The sequence below is a fragment of the Nicotiana tabacum genome, chromosome 22, assembly GCF_000715075.1.
Source record: "Nicotiana tabacum cultivar K326 chromosome 22, ASM71507v2, whole genome shotgun sequence".
NCBI classification, from domain to species: domain Eukaryota; kingdom Viridiplantae; phylum Streptophyta; class Magnoliopsida; order Solanales; family Solanaceae; genus Nicotiana; species Nicotiana tabacum.
Window position 1 is genome coordinate 143,685,351 of NC_134101.1, and position 20,920 is coordinate 143,706,270.

At 35.3% G+C, this 20,920-nt stretch overlaps 2 protein-coding genes and 1 non-coding gene across 8 annotated transcripts; 1 reads left to right on the forward strand and 2 right to left on the reverse strand.

Annotated features, from left to right (window-relative positions):
- Positions 1-11,108: 11,108 nt before the first annotated feature.
- LOC107824563 (bet1-like SNARE 1-1) lies at positions 11,109-14,256 on the forward strand. 6 transcript variants are annotated; one of them, XM_016651359.2, is made up of 6 exons: positions 11,109-11,266; positions 11,463-11,526; positions 12,854-13,001; positions 13,692-13,748; positions 13,841-13,900; positions 13,977-14,256. In XM_016651359.2, exons 2-6 carry the CDS (start codon positions 11,513-11,515, stop codon positions 14,064-14,066), a joined length of 369 nt encoding a protein of 122 aa, XP_016506845.1. In that variant the 5' UTR covers positions 11,109-11,266; positions 11,463-11,512; the 3' UTR covers positions 14,067-14,256. The 6 variants fall into 6 exon arrangements, with proteins under 6 accessions (XP_016506845.1, XP_016506848.1, XP_016506847.1 ...); XM_016651362.2 differs by having other exon boundaries at positions 12,863-13,001; XM_016651361.2 differs by having other exon boundaries at positions 11,112-11,340; positions 12,863-13,001.
- A 1,109-nt stretch (positions 14,257-15,365) lies between these two features.
- TRNAG-GCC (transfer RNA glycine (anticodon GCC)) lies at positions 15,366-15,436 on the reverse strand. Its single transcript has one exon. It is a non-coding gene; the product is annotated as a tRNA-Gly (tRNA).
- Positions 15,437-18,964: 3,528 nt separating this feature from the next.
- On the reverse strand, positions 18,965-19,462 carry LOC107824562 (transcriptional regulator TAC1-like). Its single transcript, XM_016651357.2, has one exon. The coding sequence runs from the start codon at positions 19,460-19,462 to the stop codon at positions 18,965-18,967; it is 498 nt and encodes a 165-aa protein (XP_016506843.2).
- Between the last annotated feature and the right edge of the window lie 1,458 nt (positions 19,463-20,920).

Below are 20,920 nucleotides of genomic sequence, written 5' to 3' on the forward strand. Positions count from 1 at the left end.
TGTTAGTTTAATGCTTGTTAGATTCAAATTGAAATTTAATTAATCATTTCTTCAATTTGTTTCATGTTGTTATGAATTTTCCAGAAAATGTTAATGTTGTTTGAATCGTTAGAATCCGTCATGTTTGTTGCTTAAAAAACAGATTTAATTCATGCTCATCTTTGTTTGAAGTTCATGTTTAAATCCAGTGATTCAATGTGAGTTTATGTTTGTTGATTTGATTTGAATCATGCATATTGTTGTTGGTATTATTGTCTCTTTGTTCATCCATTAATGGTCTAAATTAACCAGGATTGGTTCCCGATATGGTTGATTTATTTCCATTAATTTGGAGTTGTGTTGTTCATCATGTTCATGTAAATTGTTGTTGAAGATTGTTGAGAAATTGGTCATCTTGACTATATTTTGGTTGAGTTATGATTAATTGATTGTTTAGAGCAGAGGGGTAATTTGGTAAATTGCATTGCATTCAGGGGTAGATGTGTAATTGCAATAAGGTCGGAGGGGTAGTTTGGTAATTGAACATTATTTTGATTCTTTATGTTAAGCATGGGGGACAAATATAATGGGGTGGGTTTTTTGATGTACTTGTTTAATATAATGGGGGACAAGACAAAACATAATAGGGAGGAATCTTGTACTTGTTTAATATAGGCATGGAGAACATATTGTAATGGGTTGGGAATGTGGTATTTGTTTAATGTAGGCATGGGGGACATATTGTAATGGGTTGGGAATCTTGTACTTGTTTAATGTAGGCATGGGGAACAATATTTAAAATAAAGAAGACATTTAATAGTGGGCCAAAGCATGCCATTGGGGGAATAATTTTGGGGTTGGGAATGGAAGACTTGTCTTGTTATATATAGAGTCATTCTTGACTTGAAATGGGAGGATTTTTTGGGAGAGTTTTTAGGACTTGAATATTATTGAGAGGATTTAGAGATTATTATTTGGGAGAACATTTTTGAGGGTAATAGATTCTGGAAAACATCTCAAGAGTGTTAGAAAGTAAAAGAGAAAGACAACTTGAACTTCTATTTGAATAAATTCCGTTTGTCTTTTCTCGAGTGTTATTCAAAAATCTGAAGCTACTGCATCTCGTATCTTTTCTCTCTTCTGCTTTGACTGCGATTGTACTTTTTCACTGCTGAGTTTTCAGTCTGTTACTGGGTTATTCTACTGGTTGTTATTGGTTTTGCGGTGTTGCTGAACCTGCTGTTGTTGTGTTACTACTGCTGCTGACTCCTACTTCTTTTGTTCCTGTACTGCTGTTTCCAGGTACACATTTGTACACTCTCGGCTTGAAGAGAAAAATGAAATATTAATCAGGCTTTGTTCCTGTTGAATTCCTCCTGTTGGATTTGTGTTTGAATATTAATTTCCCTCTCTTGGTATAAAAATGTAGTTGATTGATTAAATGAGCAATGATGTCGCATATGTATAACTTCTTCATCTAATAATGTTAGTTTACATTAATCGAAGAATAGTTAATCTGTTTTGATATTATTGTGTATTTATCTCATGTTCTAGCAAATAATAAAATGTGGAATGAAAGCAGTTTTTCCTTGTACAAACGCGATCGCAATTTTCCGTTCACATTAGCCGTAACTTAATAACTAATAAGTTGTGTTTTTCAGCATGTAAATAATTAGGAGATTTTTCTTTTATTTTAGAGACGAACTTAATAGAAAAATGTAGTCGCTATAGGTTTATCCTTTTAAAATAAAAATGAGACGAGCCTCGCCAAATAAATCACAAACCGCCGGGGCCCTCAATAAAATACATAACCATTGACTAGACTTTGGATTTGGCCGTTTAATGAACCTTCACGGCCTCTTCCTAAAATAACAATACGTTAGACTCTTTAGGACGCGCCTTAATAAATCTTACCTTCTTAAACTCGGGTGCACATTTATGTGACCCAAATTCAATTCTCAACGGAGTCGAAATGTGTTTCTAATCACGGGTACATTGATTGCGACGTGGTTCGAGGTGCGTGTCCATGACGTTGCAAATTCATTTTAAAAAATAAGAATGAGATGAACCTCGCCAAATAAAATACAAATTGCGGGGCCCTCAGTAAATATTTGCTTTAAAAATTGTTTATACTTCGGGATGGACCGTTTAGTAAAATTCCACGATCCTACCCAAAATAAATACGCTAGTCGCTTTAGGCGCGCCTTTAATAATTTAATTTCCTTAAACTCGAGTGCACATTGATGTGACCCAAATCCAAATCTCAACGGAGTCAAAGTGTGTCGACGACCACGGGTACATTGATTGTAACGTGGTTCGAGATATATTTTTATAACGTTGCAATTCTTGATAAAAATAACAGTAAATGATAAAAGCGGTTGAAAGATAAAATTTGCACATAAGTTCATATTGTATTTAAAATCAGATAAATAAGCCAAATATAACAGTTGAGCGACCGTGCTAGAACCACGGAACTCGGGAATGCCTAACACCTTCTCCCGGGTTAACAGAATTCCTTATCCGGATTTCTGGTACGCAGACTGTAATATAGAGTCATTCTTTTCCTCGATTCAGGATTAAAATTGGTGACTTGGGACACCCTAAATCTCCCAAGTGGCGACTCTGAAATAAATAAACCAATCCCGTTTCGATTGTCCTTTAATTGGAAAAAACTCCCTTGCATCCTTTCGGGTGCGGAAAAAGGAGGTGTGACATTCACCATCGAACTTTTGTAAGTAACCAAATGTTCATCCCGCTTCGGAAAACTTGAGTTCGCAATCACTAGATCGAATGCCTTGGCAAAGTCCATCAACGAAGTGCCCCCTCCATTTCGCTCCCCAACACCAAAGCCGCCATGCACCTTAGTATAACCAACTGCAGATGACCCAATATGACCATTGAAATCTCCTCCTATGAATAACCTCTCCGAAGGCGGAATACTACGAACGATGTCATCCAACCCCTCCCAAAAACGCCTTTTAATCTCCTCATCCAAGCCTACTTGCGGCGTGTACGCGCTAACGACATTTAAAGTACACTCACCCACCACCAATTTAATAGTCATTAGTCTATCATTCACCCGCCTGACCTCTACCACCGACTCTCTAAGATGGTTATCTACCAGGATACCCACTCCATTCTTACCCCTCAGGACTCCAGAGTACCATAACTTATACCCATCCACATTTTTCGCCCTCGATCCAACCCACCTAGTCTCCTGGACACACACTATATTAATCTTCCTCTTCTGAAGTATCTTGACCAACTCTATAGACTTACTCATTAGCGAACCTATGTTCCATGACCCGATTCTCAACCTATAGGCTCCCTTGCCCCCTCTACCTCCTCTACCTCCCGCCCCACACCCTGACCCCGGCCCCACTCTCTGTCCCACCCGAGGACATGCCCTTAATCTATCATCCCAGATTGCAACCACTAAGACTATGACAAATCTCAAGAAGACTCACTAGTGTACAACAAACAATGAATCCAACTAGAAGGAAACAAGTGACTACAAGTACACTAGTTGAATGATTGAACTATTGTGAACCAAAGTAACCTCAATTTAGCTAACACCAAAAGGGAAACAGTAGAACGGGAGGTACCAACTCCCGAGAACCAAACCTGTGTTGATTTGTTGTACTTGATGTAGTTGTACACTCGCGCACCGCTTCCCACCGCCCATTGTGGATACTCGTCCTGGTTGCTCTCCTTTGCTAGTGCTCGAGCGCCCAACTTCTCTCCACAACTTTGAGAATTTCCCTGAAAATACAGAAAATACCACGACCCGAAAACCAAAAAAAGGGTTGTCACCACTACCACTGGTGTAGCCCTGATAGTAGTAGGGGAAATGTAGGGAAAAAGCAGAGAACTACACAAATATCTAATGAAATATATTGCCAGAACACTTGATAACTACTATAAATTAAGAAATAATGAGTATTCTTCTATAAATTAAATAAATCGAAATTATACTAGATGAAATAAAACCTTAAGTTGATTTAAAACAGTCAAATATGAATAAAAGCTAAAACTTAACGAAAATTTCTTGAATCAAATAGTAAAAATAACCAAAACTCAGTTAAAATCAACCAAAAACCAAGTTGAATAAGATGGAATAAAGTTGGATTGATTGAAAATCCGTCAATAATGAATAAAATCGAAACTTTAACAAGAAATTTCAAGAATCTAACAGTAAACAAACCTGTAAGTGACGGAGCAAAGCAAGGGAAAAATTGAAAATAAAGACAGAACGAAAAAGGACAACGACTTTAGCCCTGCTTTGTTAAAACCTTAACTAAAATAAAACCCAGTGGAAAAAAAATTCTAGAGAAGGAAAAGGAGTACACATGTTTAGAAATACGCCTTTTGGCCGCCTCGTTAAAAACCTTGCAAGGAAAATCCAGTGGGACAAAACCTTGTAAGGGAAAAAGAGTACAACGCATATTAACTCCTCCTGATGAAAGCATCATTTCACATCCTTGAGCCTCCGCATCCCAATTTTGTAAATATCGGTAGAGATTTGGTGAACAAATCAGCCATATAATCACTTGAATGAATATGTTGCACCTTGAAATCATCATTCTTGTATATATGTAACATCTTCATATAATGTGGTGGAATAACCTTTTCAATATCTCCATAGAGGTAAAAATTCTCGCTATCACATTATCATACTTATAGTTATAGTAAGATACATTTGACCACAAATTGCACTTAGCATGTGATACTTCAGGACCACGAATTATATATATTTAAGCGATTTAAATACTTCAGGGATTGTCATATAAGTATAGTCAAATAAGTCATACAAATAGACTTTAGATTTATTTCAAGTTTTTATCATTCCAGACATATAAGATACATGAAACCAATTATATTCGAATTTTGTCTCTTCCATTTGACCAATATTTTTGTGTTTGTATTCGACAGACTTAAGATCCTCATCTATACTTAACGCTATCATAGATGTCGTCGAAGAAAATTTTATATTGGTCCCGACCACCTTTTTTCATAAATACATGACATAGAGATCTCTTCATTTATATTTTCAGGTACCTGAACCGCTCCTGAGATTTTATGAAGTATTATATCATGTGATCTTCTAGATCACATGCCTCCTTATTTTGATCATTTTGATAATTTGCTCATCTTCTTTATCAAGAATTTTATTTGAATTCGATTTATCTATATGCTTTAAGCGTACCATAGACTTTGTCCTTCTTGGTCTTATTCTAATAGGAGCATTTGCAATGAGAATATAGTTACTTTTTTTGGTCTGCAAATGCATCTGGCATGCTTTGCAATATATTGCAAATGGATTATCTTTTTATGAACTTCAAGTTCATAATATCTTATTCGAGAATCTAGATGTACAAATAATAATTCATTCCACGTAACTTTTTTTCAACTGTTTATCTTGTCTTCCCCTCATGTTAGAAAAACTAACTTTTTTCTTCAATTTTGGGAACCCATCTTTGTGCATTATGATATTAATCAAAATATTGTAACAACCCACACGGTCATTTTATGAGTTGCCGCTCCGTTTCCTCTCATTTCTGCTTCCTTGTGTGTTGTTCAGCTGTATTTCATCATATCATGTTAGTTGTGTTATGTTCGGAGTAATCTTAGAGTGGAATGAGATACTTAGTCTCTTATTTGGAAGCTTTAGTGGTAAAAGTCTACGGAAGTTGACTTGTGAGTAAATGACCTCAGAATTTGGTTTTTATAGTTCAGATAGATCTGTTAGGTGATTTGGTACTTAGGAGCGTGTTCAGAACGTAATTTGGAGGTCCGTGGTAGAATTTGTCTTGAATTGGCAAAATTGGAAATTTGAAGTTTTCGATCGGCAGTGGAATCTTGATATTGGGGTCCAAATGGAATTCCAGAAATTGGAGTAGGTCCGTAGTGTCATTTTTGACGTGTGTGCAAAATTTCAGGTTATTCAGAGATGATTTGATAGGTTTCGACGTTGTTTGTGGAATTTGAAAGTTTATAAGTTCTTAGGCTTGAATCCGAGGTTGATTTGGTGTTTTGATGTTGTTTTGAGCGATTCGAAGGCTCGACTAAGTTTGAATGATGTTATGGAATGTGTTGGCATGTTTGATTGAGGTCCCGAGGGACTCGAGTGTGTTTCGGATGCTCAACTGGGCATTTATGGACTTGAAAAATTGGCAGATTTGCTGGTGTTCTGTTGCAAAAGGGTTGTTCTTCGCAATCGGAAAGAGGGGGCCACGATCGCGAAGGCTTAGTTGGGTCAGAGGTGGAATTGTTCTATGCGATCTCCAATTGGGGTATGCGATCACGAAGGTGTGTTGAGTTGGCTAACGCAAACGCGTGGCTGAGGTCGCGCTCGCGAAGAGGGATTTGGAGCGGTCGTGAGGTGAAGGAATTGCTCTACACGATCGCGTAGTGAGGGTCGCGTTCGCGTTGTTTGATGAGCTTGTTATCAACGATCGCGTATGTGTTTCTGTGATCGCGTAAGGTAAGTTGAGGGGCAGTCCATTTTTGTGCTTCGCGATCACGAGGCAAATTTCGCGATCGCGATGAAGGAAATAACTGGGCAGAATGTTTAAGTTCAAAAACGAGGGTTTGAGTTCATAATTCCAAAATTCAATAGAAAGCTCAGGAGAAGGCGATTTTGGAGGGAATTTTCAGAGGAGTGATTGGGGTAAGTGTTTTTCACTCAAATTTGGTTAAATCCCATGATTATGTCTTCATTTATATCGTTTAATTTGAGAATTTGGGGTGAAAATTGGGGAAAATGGAAGAAAATTTGGAGAGTTGATTTTGGGGATTTGGATGGCTATTTGATGTAGGATTTTGGTGAATTTGATATGGGTAGATTCATGAGCGAATGGGTTTTCTGGTTTTGTGATTTTTATCGGATTTCGAGACGTGGACCCAGGTGTCGGATTTGGCCAAATTCGGGATTTTCGAGTTAATTTGATTATTTTTGCATGGGCTTTGTTCCTTTAGCATGTATTAATGATGTGACACTGATTTTGGTTAGATTTGGAGCATTTGGAGGCCGAGTCGAGAGGAAAGGGCATCACAGATTAGAGTTTTGATCGGTTTGAGGTAAGTAATGATTGTAAATATTGTCCTGAGATGAAACCCCGAATTTCACATCGTTTCACTACTTTGAGGTGATGCACACGCTAGATGACGAGCGTGGGGAGGCGTGCATCATTGGGGATTATGACTAGGTCCGTCCCGTACGACTAATAAGTCGCATATTTGACTAAAAACTATTTGATATCATTGTGTTATTGAAAGTATTACTATGTTTTGGGCTGAATACCATATTTGGGCATCGTGGTAAGCTGCTTGGATCCTTAGGGGCTTTTTATACTGCTATTCCTCACTGTTTTGAGTTAATATTTGTACTCAGTCATGCTGTATTTTACTGATTTCATAACTCAGCCTTATTTACTCCATTTTGATACTATAAATGATATTTTTGGGCTGAGCACCCTGTTTACTGTTAACCTGAGTGGCTTGAGAGATTTCTGACCGAGTGTGGTGGGGGCCCCATATTGTGAGGATATCATGGGATCGGGTTGTGCGCCGCAACATTGTACTGATTTGTGATATATGAGAGGCCGGTGGCCTGATTTATTATGCCATGAGATGGCTTGTGATAGCGCTTGGGCTGTAGGAGCCCCTTCGGAGCCTGAACACCCCCAATGAGCGCGGGTACCCAGAGTGAGTGATATATTGTTGCCCGAGGGGCTGATTCTGATACATGTTATGTCTGAGAGGCTAATTACGAGTGATTGTGAGATAGCCCGAGGGGCTAGTTCTGTTGATATTATGCCCGAGGGGCAGTATATGATACATATTTTGGCCGAGGGGCTGATTATGATTTCATCACTTTTTACTCTAAACTTCTTGATTCTTTGTTGAAATTGTAGAAAGACATTTTTCGAAGTATTTTTACTGAAACTGAGTTTTTATGAGATAATTGACTTCTACATTGTTTTGGAACCATATCGTATTTGTTGTAGTGCTATGACGTGGAATTATCTGATTTCTTACTGCTCACCATTCATTTACTTTTATTACTTACTGAGTTGGCATACTCACATTACTCCCTGCACCTTGTGTGCAGATTCAGGAGTTGCGGGTCTTGATAGCGAGTGCTGATTGCCCATTCAGCAGGTCTTGGAGTCGGCAAGGTAGTTGCACGGCGTTCGCAGCCCTGCTCTTCTCCCTCTTATCTTCCCTAGATTATATTAGTATTGTTCCCAGATTTTGATAGATTTTATTGTACTTGACAGACCTTGTAGTTGCTCGTGACTTGTGACACCCCGATGTCGGGCTCGTGTTATTTTTTGCACTGGTTATTTAGGCTTATATTATGAGATTTTGTTAATTAATAGATTAAAATGACTTTTATGAAATACTGGTTGGATTTGGGGTTTGTGTCGGCTGGCCTAGTTTCACGATAGACACCATCACGATCGGATCGATTTTAGGGTCGTGACAAATATATACTGCACATCAATAATAATAAGATAAAATTATTTGGTTCCTGACCCTGAACCACTTGTGAGGGGAGAATGTAATATACTTTCGTATATAACCTATATCAAACTACTATAGATAACTTTGCTCTCATAAGAAATAGTTTAGCTATTAAGTGGAGGCACTCAATAAATCATTTTGCTAAACCAACTGTGATGTAAATCATCTTATCAAGATGAACTATCTTGAATAGAAAATCTGAAAATTATGCTCCAAATTAAATTATTGAGCAAGTTACCCTCCAAACACCATGTTGCTGGTTAATAATAATCGCACATGTAACCATCTCATTGATACATCTTATGTAGTATACATGGCAGGTGAATGAGCCCATATTCACCATTGATATTTCTAGCATTCATGGGATCCAATCCCAATTTTAGTTGGTCTATTAATTAATGAGAACAAACAACATAAGAGAATTCGTATAGAACTTTCTAGTTCTTTAATATTTACCCATGTGAATTATCTTTTATTTTTTTCACATCATACTTTAATTAATATGGCTAAACCAATTATGCCAATTGGATAAATTTTCAATATTGATAAACTTCAGGTTTACACCATGACATGTGTAATTATCAATAAACTCCAAGTTTATTATGATACTAGTTTTTGTATCAATAAACTTCTACTTTATTGTAGCATTCTTTTATTTGTGTAGAACAAACTGAAGAATAAAGCGAGTAGCTTATCACATACATATTACCCCGCTACAAGTTGTAGTAATAGAAGATATTAAATCTTTCCTTTATTAATAGTCTCAATATAATCAACCGCTTTCGCGAATACTTTAGAAACTCAATAAGTTTCTTTGAGACTTACTACGATACAATACCTTAGGTAATCAATTTTATTTCTCCAAAAAATAGCATAGCTGACTCTTCCAGAGCTTTCGATTAACTTTGTACTACCAAATATTTATCAATATCCATATGGTGAATATTTCTTTCAAGAAGAAAGTTATACCATTATTGTCATGGTCAAAATTATTATAGGCAAGATATGTTGCTTCCATTACTTTTGCCCTGTAATAGTCACATTGCTATACTATTTTGGCATAATCACAATAGATACGTGATCATGACCATTTATGATCTCATTCTAGAGGTGAGTGTGGTATATTCACTACCACTAGCACGTTCATATTCTTCCAAGAATGAATATGTATTCATAAATCATATATTGTCACATTTCACATCATAAATGGATCATAATCATCTATATGTGCTTTACAAAATCTCATGTCAAATCGATGACAAATATTACTTTCACAGAGTGAAAGATTATTTTGAGAATTCTTATTGTTCTCATTACTACAATAGTGACGATGGTAATTTCGTAAATTGCCACGTCTCTAACCATTGATAACTTTACGATAATAATTTTGTCTCCTTTCAAGACTTATCACACGTTGCTATCATATTAAAGGAGAATGAAGCAAATTCAATGGGACGTGTTTTAACTTCTTGTGCTCACAATCATACATGAATTTGATCATGGCAAGACATAGAATTTTTACTACTTCGGGTGGTTATAATTTCTTACAAACTCTATTAGAGTTATAATCAAAATTTATTGTGTTTGCTTGTATTTAAAGTCAAATTTATAGAATCTCAAGAATTTTAAAAGAGAAAAATAAGGTAAAATACTTACCTTAAATCCAGAAATTATTAGTGAAGGAAGTTCATGGAACAATTGACAATCATTATGCTAAATATTATGTAGTTTAGCATCATGCACGTATCCCAAAGTCTTTACTCAATTGGTTAGAGTCTCGTGCTGATAACGTGTTATGAAACAATAGAAGAAGAAGAGTATTATAGAGAAAAGTCGAGAGAGAAAATTCTTATTGATTTAGGATGAATTGCAATGGAATAGAACTCATCTATTTATAGGGGTAAAGTGACTTGGCCAAAAAGTAACAAACCCTAAAATCTTTCTAAAGTATAGACATTCACCTTAAATAGAATTATATTTATAACACTTTTAAAGTTTTTTAGAATATGAGGATTACATTTATTAGTACTCCTATTTATTCTTTCCGTTGAAAAAAATAAAAGAGTTCTGAATATCAGAGTTAAAACCTTCTACATTTTGATCGATCCGATTGTTATTTTTATATTTTTAAAAATATAATTTATATACTTAAAAACATTACTTTCTTCAATCCCAAATATTACTAATTATTCGGTAATGTAAATTTGTGAATAAAAAGAACTACTATAAATCACAAATGTAATTATTAAAAATATGTTTATTAATAAATATAAAGTTGTGGTCCTAGTTGACTCTCTAAATAATACTCCATTCATTCATTTTTTTTGTGTGTTACATTATTACCTTATAATTAATTTAAAAAAGAATTACATATTCATATATTTGAAAATATTTATATTTAAATTTTACTTTTATCTTTTAACCACAAAAATATTATGCCGTGTTTAAGATTACAAATATAAATTTTCTTATATCAATACAAATGCTAAAGTGAGTAGCATATTAAGATTATAAATTTTAAAAGTATTTGAAAAAATTCGGTGCTAAATTATACTAGGTCACATAATAAATTGAAATTAGAGAGTTAAATGTGGTCACATATTTGGAAACTGATAAAGTATTTTAGAACTGGCAGCTTGGAGTATTGGCTGATAAATCCATTTGGTTTTCCTAATCTTCCCGGTATAAAGCAAAAGGATTTAAGAGTCCTATTTCACCCTCAAAAACTACAGTGTCTCCGTTTGGCGATCATCTGCAGGCAATTTCCACCTAAATTTCCAGCAGATCTGAAATTCTTCGTTTTCGATAATTCGTTGTATACTTCATTTTTGTGTATGATTTTTCAAATCATTTCTCGCATCTGTACCCTAGGGTTGTTACTTTGACAATCGTGATATTATATATATACACTGATTTGGCTAATTATTTGATCTATTGTTGCAATTCGCTAACAGGTTTCGAAGTTTCACATCATTCCTAGTGCGACCTCCAATCTCTGCTAGCCATGAATTCTCGAAGGTTCTTTTTTCGAGCTTTATCCTGTCTTTGCTCTTAATCAATGATTTTTCATGCAGATCATCTGATTCATCACATTAATTATGTTAATAGCATAGATTAAATCATTTGGTACCCTTTCTTATATCGAGAATAGGATCAGGTGATTTTTTTTTGAATTATCACGACACTGTGGTAAATGGACTTGCATAGATACAGAGGATTCATATCTGATATAACCGGCTCAACTAGTTTAGGATTGAGGTGTAGTTCTTTCATTGATATTGTGGTAATCAGAATATCCACATGCTAGCCCAAGCTTGTACTCTTTTTTTCTGCTTAACCAATGCATATTAGGATGCATTTCTCCATCTACCATGGATCTTGATATTACTTAAAAAACTACAACAATAATGACTCATTCCCAAGTAAGTTGGGGTCAGCTATATGAATCCTCACTATCCATGTTGCTCAATTTGATCTCATCTCAAACCTATATTTGACATGCATGACCAGTCAACTAGGTTGATATTACATTATTATGGCCATTATTATATACTTTACGACTCTCTCTTTTCCTTTTTTTTTTGTTTAAAGAAAACTTCCTGTGTTCTGCAGTATGTTTTAGAATCCTGTTAGTTCTCTTTCACAGTTTATTTGTATGATTTTACGCTAGTTCACTGGATGGACACTACTACCCGCAAATATATGTGACCTCGGTAGTATTTAGACCTCAAAAACAACCTTAAAATGTGTAATTAGGTGGCACATAGTTGATTTTATCTTGTTCCCATCCTACCAATGCTTTATTAGTGTGGACTATCATTCTTCCACCTCAATTGCTAAATCATGTGTTTTCTAAAGCAATTACATTAAGTAGAATGGATACAAGCTTTAAGCTAGTATATTATTTAGGACCAAAATTTGCTCTTCTACGGTTAAAAAGGAAAAAGTATTATGACCTAATCCTTCTTCATTTAAATAAAAATAAGAAAGTATTATGACTATATCCTGCTTGTGCATTGAATGTGTATGTTCCCCGTGCCTGATCCTCTTTTTATGTAGTATGAGATGTAAATATGGGACTATAGGCTTCATCCAACTTTGGTGTGAACTTTATCATTTCTGTTGCAGCCTTAGACTCTCATATTTTACATGGCCGGGGTAATTTGAAGTGGCAAGAAAACCCCAAAAAGTTGAACTGGCAACTTTGTTTCTAGCCTTTATCCGCGCTAACCTACTGGGGGTGGGGTGACTTCATAACCAGGGCTGCTTTTTGCTCTTGTAATTGTAAAAGAACATTCTTATTTGCACCCATCTCTTCCTATTGCTTAACAATCCTTGATTTTAGGGAACGTAGCAACAGAGCAGCACTATTTGATGGAATTGAGGAAGGTGGTATAAGGGCTTCGTCGTCATATGCTTCACATGAAATTGATGAACAAGAGAATGAGAAAGCAATGGATGGGTTGCAAGATAGAGTTAATCTGCTGAAAAGAGTAAGTCCTGCACATGTAGAAGCTTTTAGTTTTATTCAGCTTAAGTTTCATTTTCTATGTTTACTGGTCAGGTAAAAGAGCACCATCATTTTTGTTGTGTATTTGAACTATAGACCCCTCTTAAAGGGTGATTGAGGTTCCAAAGGGGGAGAACTTTTTTTGGTAAGTAGTAGTAGATGGAGCCTAACTATTTGATCTCTCATGGGGTAAAATATACACCATCTTCCTTGAAGAGAAGATTCCTTTTGTCTCTTCAATGCTATGTAGTTGTTTATATGCTCATTTCCCATGTTTGGCATGGAATGTTAGTAGACAACTGATGGTTTTGGGAGGTCAAAATTATTCATCTTTCAGTAATTTTCAATGGAACATACTATGCACCATTTTTAGAACATCTTTTGTGAAATCCCAGATTGAGCACACTCTCAGATATCCTTTTATGCTTTAGAAAGCTCATTTCTCAACTTATTGTTATGTATATTTAACTATGGTGGTCATTGATTAGGTTGGAAAACCTGTTTTTGCTTTTTGTTGCAACATAAGTATTTGAGTTCTTCTAAGTTTCTTTCTCTCTTCTGGATCATCATTCAATATGTGTGCATCAACTAACATTGCTGTGTTGTTGGCAATGAGCATCTTGAACTTTTGAAGAGTTTTAGATTTGTCCTGATGAAGTCTTTAATCCACCAGTTATCAGGTGATATACACGAGGAAGTGGAGACACATAATAGGATGCTGGACAGAATGGTCAGCACACTTCAATGAAGTAACTTACCTCATGCTTTTATGTTTGTTGTATTACTAAAATATGCGCAATCTTTTCCTGTATGGCTATTCAGGGTAATGATATGGATTCTTCAAGGGGAGTTTTGGCTGGAACAATGGATAAATTTAAGATGGTATGTAATATTGGACGATATGTAAACCAACTTTGCCTTGTATTGCAGAATCTGAACTGTCTTCTTTGCTTCTTAGGTATTCGAGACCAAATCAAGCCGAAGAATGTTTACACTTGTAGCCTCATTTGTGGTCCTCTTTTTGGTGGTATACTATCTCACTAGATAATTAGCATTGTGAACTAGAATATGTAGTGGTTTTGTGTGCAGAAAGAAATGCTGTTTTTACTCAAAATTCTGCTGCCAATTCCTCAATGTAAGAATTTTGTGACTTGTGGGTCTGTGTAAAAGATGTTTTGGTGCAACAGATGCTTTTCAGTGTCAAATGGAATATCAGTACTATGCAGTTAAACATTTTATTTCAGGCGCCTAAGTTGATAGAGAGCTAAAAGTATTGTTGTTTCTGCAGCAAAGGACATTCGTAAGATGGTAAGTTAAGGAAAGTTCTCCACAGCCCCTTTTACACACCTCGTACCTGGTGGGATGTTACGATCTGGGGTTGATTTTAAGTCGATCAATGAATTAATTACCACATGGAGTGGAGTCTTAGAAACCGAAGTTTTACTCGGTCACTCAAAGCACAGTTGGTCCCAATTTCACCGAATCTAGAGGGTTTCTTGGATGATTGTTGGAAGTTTTATGTACTCAAGAGATAAAAAGGATTTATACAATTAGGTCACTTTTAAACTAACTGTAGAAAGTAATGATACGTAGGTCTACAGAGGCGGATCTAGGATTTCTAGTAGGATTTCTAGAACATGGGTGCACCACGGAGGGGAAAAAAATGCTAAGTGGGAATTGATCTCTGCTTCTTTGATTAAATAATTAAGTATTGAACCAAGTGCACCATTCAACCTTTATGGAGCATGAGTGCCAATACATAATATTGGACCAATTCTAGAAAATATGTATATAAGATACCTAGTTTGACAGAGAGACCATGGGTTCACGTGCCCAGTAATATGGGCTATAGATCCGCCCCTGGTAGGAGAAGTTAGTATCTCGTCCAACCAGTTATATTACGTGATAGCACAAATACTCTTTTGCACAGTTTATACATGTGAGCTATAAATCGTTCTTTCCTAAAGTAGAATCAGGTTTTAGCCCGATGTAGACTTTTCAGTCATCCGCTTTGACATATGGGTATGTTCACATTTTCATTTTTTCTTCTATTTGTTGGTATTGGCATTGTTATCGAAAGATTAAGAAAATCAGAATTCGTGGCACAGACGCAATTGGCAGGTTTCAACTTGCAAAGGGTCTAGAGGGTGATTTTTGTTCTTCTTCTCTCCGAGCAAACACGGGGAGGGGGCTGGGGAAATTGTACTCAACTTTTGCTTTTGGAGTTGATCTAAATTCTTTCCTCTGTATGTTTCCGTTTAGAAGGAGAAGAATGACATACCGTTCTTTCAACTTTTTGCATACCTTAGTTCCAAAAAAGAAAGTTTGGCCCAAAAAATATACGCTTTGCACCAGCCGGGAATCGAACCCGGGTCTGTACCGTGGCAGGGTACTATTCTACCACTAGACCACTGGTGCATTAGTAGTATAATCATATGATTGCTATTGATCCTAACAATATGATCAAGCTTTTGGTAAATAACCTCGTTCTAGCTCGTGTGCGAATAAACTATCTCGATCAATGCATTTGGTATCATCCAATTGAAAGTAGGCTACCAAGGAAAATCTTGAAGTTTAACCTTAATGAGATTTGAATCTTGACTCATAAGGGATGCAGTCGATTCCAGGGATTTCTCTTCCCTCACTAAAATTCTCAATTGAGTATGAAGACTCTCTGAGGAGGGAGTGCTTTGTTCTGCTTAGTGCACTTTTTCAACGCAGATTTTCGTTAGTGGATGTCGCATACCAGATGTTTACAACAACGTAACCGTGATTAATGGACAAGTTTAAGTTGGCAAGGTTAGGATTAATTATTAACTGAGTAATTCTACTCTCCATAAGCAGAAACTTTCTTAATTTCATTTACAGTTAAAGATCAGCAGATAATTAAGTTTCTATTAGAAAAAAAGCCATAGAGAAGCTAGGAGGATGTGAATACTAACTGTTAGATTCTAATTAATAACGTAAGATATTCTAGGATTATTGCTTGGCCTTTTAATTTGGTCAAGTCCAGCTCGGGTCAAGGTCAACTGTTCAAGTGTGCTCGATCGGTCTAATATTAATCAAGGTTAAAAATTTTAAAACTAGAACTGCTGGCCAAATGGAACGTACATGCTTCATTGCCGCCATTCTGGTTTAAATATACATCATAACCTAATAAAAGTGGATTCTTTTAAGTTTCTTTTTATTTAAGCCATCACCGAGGAGGAGGTTCCTGAAGTGATGGAGGGGGTTTGGCAAGACCCCTACCATGCATGCATATAGAAGGTAAAGATGACAAACCAGAGGCGGCTTATCCCTCAGCCACTAAATGCGGCCGCTTTAGGCCTCACAAAATTAGAGCCCCAAAAGCTACCCTTTTTATATGTAATTAAATATTAATTGCATTTATTATTAAATAGTGATAAGAAATTTTTTTAATCATCTTTTGCTATCTTGTCACCAATCCTTAGTAACATAGTTTAATTTTTTATATTGTCTTTTTTCGGAGTTGGTTGAGAAAATTCAAATGAAATAAAAGGCACTTAAATCTGCAGTTACGTTCTAGTTCTTCTTACTCTAACTTGAATAAATTTTATTTACAACTCTTACTTTGTAAGATATCTTCTTTCAAAATCTCTATAGGCACGCTTCAAGCTCGTAAAATATTTATCATCTTTGTAAATACAAATTTCTACATGATTGTTACTTTGGGAGGCAATGCTATATAGTAAGTTATGTTGACGGTCATGTGAAAAGAAAAAATTCAAAATTAAACTTAATAAAATCTTATCAAAGCTAAGGTTAGTAATGTTACAACAAAGATTAAAGGGATTGGTTACATCATCAAAATGAAATTGCATCTTAAAAAGTAAAAAAAATAACTTCAACAAAAATATCTAAAATAATTAAACAAGTTGGCCTCTTATTATATCTTGGCCTTAGGACACCAATATTATTGAGTTGCCTCTGTGACAAACACGAAAGGTGTACGTGAATATATCTGGAGAAACTACATTCTTCTTTTCCAAGTAAACAAGCCAAACAGCTTTTTGACACCAACAATTTTCGTTTTAATCTTCTCATAAATTAAATAACAATTTAATTGTTTCAAATCGTATAGGATGCTTTAATTTTCTAAGATCACTTTTACCCATAAAAGAAAAGTAGCTGCATATACATATATATGGCCGGTATACAAGTTTTTAACTTGAACAAATGGAGTTGTAGCTGCATGTGTTTCACCCGAGATGATCTCAAAAATAACAAGTTAAGCTATCTAATAAGCTGCTTTCCTAAGATTTTACAAACTAATTTTACTCATAAAAAGAAAAGTAGGAGTAGCTGATTATCAAATTGCCAGTTTAACAAGTTTTTAACTTGATCAAATGGACAAACTTTTAGCTGCATGTGTTCACCAAGGAAACTAGCATACCAAAGAGAAATTTAAACGAAGAAGCCAAAAAGGAAAATAGCATCTTCCATTGACAATTTCACAAATTAACCCAACTAAAAATACTGTATAAATGCTTTGTTGCCATTGAAGAAAACACTATATCAACCTAATTTAACAATATATACTTGTATCTGTATCATTGCGTAAGAATATATAAGCAAGGAATTAGCATCTGGAAGTTAGAATATATGGAGCAGGAATTGTGTAAATTACACCATCGGTTTTCCTTTTGTGATTTGGTGTTTCTAGCTCTACCAAGAAAACCTTCTTAAAGCAAAGTATGAATATCTGATCAAATTAAATGTCCTACCCCTCAAATAGAAGGGCAAAACAGAACATTTAGTAAGAAGTTACTTCTTATTTCCCTCTCTCGAAAGAAATTCAAATTATGGATATTATTCATTCAGTTCAAGTCAATGTGCTTAACGATATTAAAGTACCTCATAATTATTGCAAGAGCTCCAATTTCGAATTATATAATCGTTGTGTATCAATTCTAGCTGTGTCATTAGACATGATCAATAGGATCAAGGATGTATAAACCTATCAATGGTCATTATATATAGTAGATATATAGGAGTTGCTAAATCCCACTAGTAGTTTCGATATAGTCTTTTGCATGGGAGAGCAAAATAAGTAAATAACATTCGGTGGCAAAGCCAGGAATTCCCCCAAGGGTATTCAAACTTGAAAGAAGTAAAAGAAAAATCTCTGACAAAGGGTATTCAATATATGTTATGTACTTCTAAACCTAATATTTTATTTATATATGCAGTATAATTTTGTGACGACTCTTACTAGAGTGTAGCTTACCTAATAACATCATGCCTTATCTCTTCTCATTGTGAAAATGTCCAATTCAATATCGATTTGGGTAAGAAGATCAACGAGATATATAGAGAGAGCGAGGAAGCAGCTAAGCCAATGCCTAGCTCCAATGCTCTTCTAAAACATGGTACCCTATACTTAAGATGTTATACCCTCTATATACCTGTGTAAGAGTTTTGGCAATTCGGATCAACTGAGATAAAACAAATTAGTATTTTAATGAAAATGTAGCAATAAATACATTATATTCTTGAACGTGAGGACACGAAGGGACTAGCTAAATCTCCTTGTTATTTTCCTCAACAGCTTCATTAGAAAATAAAATTGATGGGGCAAAACAAGGACGGATTAAGCACATGAAGGATCCCATCGAAAGAACTGAAAAGAAAAACAGAAAATAGAATCCGCATTTATTAAAAAATAGAGGAGCGGACGGATAATACACTGAACATACAAAACCCTAATATATAGGTAGGATAGATCTTCAGATAAGTAAACATAAACGTGCAACAAATAACAGTAGTACTCATATCGCGCACTTACCAGTCTACGTGAATCTGCTTTACACCATCTGTAATAATCATAGTGACTTTGGCGTTGGACTTTATGAACTTCTTAGTACACGTTGCTGTACAATAATTCCGATCCAATATTATACTACTAATCTTCATACTCTTGGTAATTTAAGGATCATGACCTAATCGAAGCTCCAAATCCAGATCATGATCTTCTGTACCCTTATTCTTTTCCATAGTTTCTCTTACATGCCCAGCTGCACCAAATTCCAAGCTTAAACTCACACGCCAATCATCTCCGAACAAATTCAGGCACTGCCGATTATTGTTATTATCTTGCAATCCAGTATTATAATCGTGTACCAAGACTGGACCAGTAGTGGATGTAGAAGAATGGGCAGGAAAATATGTCCGGAAACTTAAATGAGCTGCCGCTCCAACATGGTTCTGGATTTGATCATACTTATTGTTGGAGTTGATGATCGAACTCTGACTAATTGGTCTATTTCTAATTCTGTCTTTTCTATGAATATTCATATGGCCACCTAAAGCTTGGGCTGTGTTGAAACCTCTTTTGCAGAATACACACTCATAAGATCTGCCAACTCCATTTTCTAGTTTTGGCTGGTCAACTTCTTGATCATGAGTAGTTGACGAGTTATTCATATTGTAGTCTTGGTTATGAAAAGACTCCATGGAAAAGAAAGTATCTTGGAGATGATTATATTGTTTGGTTTGATCGATCTGATTGACACAAGGGAATGATGAGACAATTTAAGGGCTTTCCTATTTTGAAAAAAAAAAGAAGTAGGGTAAAGTGTGGGGGAGGGTTTGGTTGGAGAATTAAGTCAGATGTAGTTTTAATACAGGCCGGCTAGTTTTAGATATCTTACTAAATACAAACTATTTTATTTTTGTTATATAATTAGATTAGCATAGGAATTATGCTTTTATATATTACTACTAGTTGTTTAAATCTGTTTATATTATTCAGGGATAAAGCCAGAAAAGTATTCTTGGGTGTGACGGTTAGGAGGAAACTTTCTTAAACCAAAACTCCGTTTGGATATAAGAATTTTTTCACTTTTTTTCAAAAAAAATTCATTTTCTTTTCGAAACAGTGTTTGGCCATAAAGTTTTCAATTTTCACTTGAAGATGAATTTTGGAATTTTTCGAAAATTTGAAAAACTCCAAAAAGTTATTTTTCAAAATTTTCACTCAGATATCTCACAAAACTTCAAAAACAACCCAAAATTATATTCATGTCCAAACACAACCAAATATCATTTTCACTTAGTCCATGAAAGCATCTATTTTTTCCGTTCAAGAAATTGCTTATGTAAAGATGGGGTGAGCCTCTTATAAGATCTTCCTTTCTTCTCTTTTCTTCTATTAGTTAGCTTGGATTGAGAAAGCTCCACCCAATAGGGCTTAGCCATGTGTATGTAGACCTAAATGGTCTCGCGAAGCCGGTCAACGGTAGCCTAAGAGCAAGTCAAAACTACGAGAAGGGCGCGAGAAGTTTTGTGAATGAGAAAATTCTCACTTTTTTTTTTTGTTGGAATTTTACAATTATTATGACCAAACGCCCACCAAATCTTCTTAATATTCAAAATACAACTAGCTATGTTGGTACTAAACAAATTAATCAACTTCGTGTTGTTACTTCCTCATAACACGTCCCTATTTATATTTAACTCCATTATATTTATTATAATACTACTCACTGCAAATCCTATGTCTCTATTCCGTGGGCGTTCATGGTGATCAAGGATACGAGAGGATAATTGAAGAGGATTACTTTGTACCCTGCATCCAAAATTAAAATAAACAAACATAATAATGCATCACCTTTAATGGGAATTACAAAAAAAAAGTGTTGAAAACGGGTATGTTTGTGATTTTGAGTTCTGTTTCTAACACAACGCATGCATTTGATATATTGGGTTCAAAATATATAATTTATATTTATTTAATAAACTTTTTAAACACAAATATAGAGCTCAAGCCAAAACTATTAGTTTCAGATGAACACATAATATGTAGGCTAGATCCATCCACGGTTAAAAGTTAAAACTCTCTTTCTTTTGCAAGGCAGATAAACTTGAAAATTATAGTAGAGA

Coding starts and splice junctions, on each gene's coding strand:
- LOC107824563 (XM_016651359.2), top strand. Junction 13,002..13,691: donor GAGTTAATCTGCTGAAAAGA/GTAAGTCCTGCA, acceptor TTAATCCACCAG/TTATCAGGTGATATACACGA. Junction 13,749..13,840: donor ATAGGATGCTGGACAGAATG/GTCAGCACACTT, acceptor ATGGCTATTCAG/GGTAATGATATGGATTCTTC.
- LOC107824562 (XM_016651357.2), bottom strand. CDS start 19,462: ATGAATAACTCGTCAACTACTCATGATCAAGAAGTTGACCAGCCAAAA.